The 5,000-nt window shown below is 44.8% G+C and overlaps 1 protein-coding gene across 22 annotated transcripts in view; it reads left to right on the forward strand.

The window, feature by feature from the left end:
- LOC122631257 (mediator of RNA polymerase II transcription subunit 15-like) overlaps window positions 1-4,540 on the forward strand; it is a 379,865-nt gene extending 375,325 nt beyond the window's left edge. For all 22 annotated transcript variants that reach the window (XM_043816735.1, XM_043816755.1, XM_043816744.1 and 19 more), the window contains 2 exons: window positions 1,783-1,824; window positions 2,446-4,540. In XM_043816735.1, coding sequence (XP_043672670.1) covers window positions 1,783-1,824; window positions 2,446-4,080 — 1,677 coding nt within the window. In that variant the 3' untranslated portion in view covers window positions 4,081-4,540. The remainder of the gene's footprint in view (window positions 1-1,782; window positions 1,825-2,445) is intronic.
- The last annotated feature ends 460 nt before the right edge of the window (window positions 4,541-5,000 follow it).

Here is a 5,000-nt window from a genome sequence, read left to right on the forward strand (position 1 = left end):
TCTCTCTCTCTCTCTCTCTCTCTCTCTCTCTCTCTCTCTCTCGTTCTCTCTCTCGTTTTCTCTACATATATATTTACTAACCATGATCAGACATTTGTTATTCGTTTTGGTCAGTAATACACGTTCGAAATAATTTGTTCACGTCCATCGAAATCGTTTTTCCTCTATAAATAACTATAAGAGAGATATTTTCCCTCTCGCACACCACACCAACCCCGCGAGATGTGATTATTGGCTTTTCAAAATTATCGTCGCTACTTTTTGTTTTAAATTCCATTCTTGTATATCACTTTTTTTTTCCTTTCCGCAAAGTATATATTCCATTAGTTCCAACATATAAAAACACTTTCGTCCAGGTAGTTTCGTCCAGATAAAAATAGAAAAGGAAAAAAAAGAGCAGGGATAAAAAGAAATACAGAGAAAATCTACCTAACTACCGGCTTCTGAGCTTTTACATTTTTATCGAGCCAGCTTTCAACTAAATCGTCGTACTCTCTCTCTCTCTCTCTCTCTCTCTCTCTCTCTCTCTCTCTCTCTCTCTCTCACTCTCTTCTTTCTCTCTTCTTTACAACATTTGATTTTCGCTTGGTTCTGCCGCAAAACGGTTAATCCTTTGTATTCACGTTCACCCGCTTGCGCGATTTATCTCTTGAGATCCTCTTTATTATTTCTCTTTTTTATTATTTTTCTTTTTTTTTTTTTGTAAGATTCTTCTTTTTTTTCTCTCTCTCTCTCTTTTTTTTTTTTATTAAAGTCACGCGACGGCATTCCATTTCGGATATTGATTGTCTCCTTTATTTCGTATCTTCATCGATCGTTTTTCTCTTTCTCTCTCTCTCTCTTTTTTATTCTATTTATCTGTCTATCTGTCTCTCTTCTCTCTCTCTCTCTCTCTCTCTCTCTCTCTCTCTCTCTCTCTTTGGCGCGAAAAGGAAAAGGAAAATGTAGTTTGTCATCGATATTTGCTCGAAAACGTAGACAGCAGACCTAGAGGATTATCGTATCTTTCGTTTCTCGTTTTTCGTCGTCTCGTTAGATATACGCTTTCTATCTTTTTTTTTTCTTTTTTTCTTTTATCGATTAAAAAGTCGCCCAACAATCGAGTCGATATCACAATTCCAATGATAACGATATTCGGTGGGTGGTACGATGGTCGTTGGAGGTTACGATTACCAGTTTCGTATCGTTTTCGTGAGGTTCCAGTAAAGAACCTTTTGACAGTCGTCGATCTCAAATACCGTTGGCTGGTCTTTCTGACACGCTGCGAGTAATCGAAAGAAATGTGGAAAATGCATTTTGCAGAATTATCCAGCAACGAAAACGTCTCGTCGTTTGGGAACGTCGCCGCAAGCTGCGTCATCGGCACAACATTTACACACGACAGCAGCCCGATTAAAAAGAAAACCCTTTTGTATTGTTAAAGATATTATTCACCTCTAGAGAGACCGATCTCCGTGCCTTTCTCCATTAAAAGAAAAAATATTAAAAAAATAATATTCAACGGAAAAGAAAAAAAAAAAAGAACCAAAAGAAAAAAAGCACCAAAAGATTAAAAAAAAAAAAGCAACAAAAAAAAAGTAAAAGGAAAAAAAAAGAAATCAATAGCAGCCCGTTCCAATCACCCCCCACCCTCATTAACCCTACCCCTACCCGCCCCAACCCCCTATTCTCGATATATTAAGATCTCCAACTCGATGTCCCCGTCTCCTTCGAAAATTCAATAAAACGCGCCGCTTCTCACTTATTGGAAATTAGTTGAAACCAATCCTGTCTTTGTTGCAGATGGACATGAAGTCTGTTGGGTCGTTCTACTACGAGAACTTTGTAAGTGCAGACCTAAGCAATGAAATCATAACGCGTTCACGACTTAATCGCGTTAACTTTTCTAATTTGACGTATAGTAACGCGTAGTAATCGTTGATTCTTCTTTTTCAATTTCTTCTCGGCTTTTTCTCTCTTTTTTTTTTTTTTTATTTTGTTTTTTTCTCCGTGCAAGACTCATTCGTGCATCACGGAGGACTTTGTTTTTAATATGGTAAAAATGTAACGGAACGTTTTTAAAATCTTCTCGTCATATGTGTGCGTATTTATATACATACGTATGTATGTGTACGTAAATCGATTGGCATTATTCCACCCCGTCGAATCTTTTCTCGTGACTGACGCGGTCGTCGACGAGAGCCAAGACGCGAGATCAAAATAGAGATAGGTGTATATACTTCTCGTGAAAGATGGGAAGGAGGAAAAAACATCGGACGAGAAACCTCTCCCGCAGACCGGAGAAGCAACGACGCAAAAGAGATGTCGTAAAACGTTAAACCGGAGGCTTCGGCGAAGACGCGGACGATCTCTCGACGGATATCTATCAGCCCCCTCGAGAGGACGTCGGGCCCGTTCGATTACATGGGATACTAATCGTAATTTTTTTTCGCATTTCTTTTGCAGGCCTTCCCAGGAATGGTTCCGTATAAACGACCGGCGGCCGACAAGTCCGGTATGCCGGTCTATCAGCCGACCGGCGCGACGACCTTAATGCAGTTGCAGCAGCCCTTCGTGCCTGTGTCATGTGAGTACACTGGAACACCACCCCTACCTACCCAAACCTCTAACCAATCGGTCGTGCAACCCCCGAACGTGCAAAGCAACCACCACCACCACCACCACCACGCGGTGGTGCAGTCCTCCTCTTCCTCCCAGGGAACCGGCGGCGTCGCTGTCGGTAACTGCGCCGACGCCAACAATGGCGTCCTCATGGATCCGTGCAACAATCCGCCGCCGCCACCGCCGACAACCGGCGACAATAACACTAGCGCTAGTAATGCCGGTAACAAGCAGACCCTCGTTAATGCCCAGAATCATGACGGCGAAAATGCGCGTAACTCCCCCGAATTGAATCACTCGAGTCCGGCGATACAGCAACAAGTTCAGCAACAAGCTCAGCAACAAGCTCAACAGCAAGCGCAACACCAGCATCAACAGCAACAACACCAGCAACAACAGCAGCAGCAGCAAGCGCAACAACAGCAACAGCAACAACAGCAGCAAGCGCAACAGCAGGCTCAGCAGCAAGCGCAACAGCAGGCTGCTCAGCAGCAGGCTCAACAACAAGCTGCTCAGCAGCAGGCACACCAACAGCACCAACAGGCTCAGCAGCAGCAACACGCTCAGCAACAGCTTCAACAGCAACACCAACAGCAAATGAATCAGTTGGCATTATCGGCCGTACCGCCGTCTATGAGTCCATTGACGTCGATGGCCGGGCTAACATCTATGCCCGGGGTCGTTAACATGGCCTCAATGGCCAATATGGTCAGCATGGCAAACGTCTCCTCGATGTCGAGCCTATCATCGATGAGCAATTACTCTGCCGCTAATATGGCGAATCTGAACATGTTGAATACGCTCGGCATGGCCGCGTCCGGATTACCCACCCATCTCGACGCAGCGACTCTGGCCAAGGAGGTGGCCCAGAAGAATTACGCGAAAGCTATTAAATTGTCACAGGCTTCCCAGCCTTACGGTATTAGTCAGCTTACGGCACTTAATTACACCGGCGTCGCATTGAACAAACAAACCTTGGTGAATCCTGCGGGTGCTGCAGCCGCCGCGGCTGCGGCCGCGCCTGGTTCGGCTTTACAGGCTAGCGCTTTGCCCGGAAGTACTGGTACACCGAGACCGGTGATCCCTGGACTGGCCGGTATACCCGGTGCGCTGACGTCGCCACTTTCAGCCGGTATACTCGCATACTCGAGACCTCAGCCGACCGCCACACCTATTAATCCGTACTCTCTGATCAGACAACAGATCCTACCGAATCCGTACGTCCAAGCCTCGATACCCGGTGTACCTGGTGCGGCCGCAGCCGCGGTTCAGGCATCTCCCTACGTTCAGAATCCGTATGCCGTTTTACCTGGTATGGCTGGTGTACCTGCTGGCGTAGCTGCCGCGGCAGGTGTACCGACCGTACCTCAGATACCGCAAATCCCCAATCCCGCGACGATAGCGGCGCAACCGCAAGTCGCCATACCGGTCAGCTCCGGCGTGATCATGCAACCCTACAAGAAGATGAAGACTTCGTAAAGAGCGTCGCTTTTAAAGCTCCTTGGCTTTTCTCCGTAGCGAGAGGTCGGTCGTGCTCTCTTCTGGGCCAACTTCTTCTCCTCCTATCTCTCTCTCTCTCTCTCTCTCTCGCTCTCGCTCTCCGTCTCTCTCTTCTTTCTCTACCTCTTTACTTCTCTTTTAGCTATCTCTTTTCGCAAAAAAAGGCCCGATCTATCACTTTACCATCGTCCGACTCTAGAATCAGAAGCGTAAGTGCAATTTTCGATTATTCTAAACAAGACGAATCCTATTAACCAAGATAAATTATCTCTACGTTCGAACGCATCTTTTTGATATATAAATGAATAAATAAGATAAATAAATATGTATATTACATATCTTTCTATCTTTGGAATCGTTAATTTTCTCAATCATTATTCGAGAGAGCGAGGAAAAAAAGGAATAAAAAAGAGAGTAGGAGAAAGAGAGAAAGAGAGAGGGAGGGTGAGAGAAAGAGACAAGGGGAGTATATTTCGGTCGAGCGAACGCGAAACGGGAGAGATGAGACACGCTACACAATGAAAAAGTTCCGAAAATAGATTCATTTTCTAGTCAGACATTGTCGGTGAACAGTGCCTTATTGACCCGATTCCTCGTGGAGCGTTTTAAACGTAAGACGAAAGAATGAGAGAACGGCGAGATCGCACGGCGTTCCTCGCTATAATATTGTGTGTGTGACGTCGGATGAATTAAACCGATTCGCGAATTGGTAAAGATGGCCGCGCTTTCGCGGCTATTTCTTTTTATCGTTCCGATAACGTGTTTCTACCTAAATAATAATCAATATCAATATATCTGCCGGACGACTTGCCGCTCGTTTCGATGAGTCCAAAATAAAATTGAAAAGAAAAAAAATGAAAAAAGTAATGAAAAACGGTAAAAAAAAAAAATTAAAAAAG

This window comes from Vespula pensylvanica, chromosome 1, assembly GCF_014466175.1.
Source record: "Vespula pensylvanica isolate Volc-1 chromosome 1, ASM1446617v1, whole genome shotgun sequence".
Lineage (NCBI taxonomy): Eukaryota > Metazoa > Arthropoda > Insecta > Hymenoptera > Vespidae > Vespula > Vespula pensylvanica.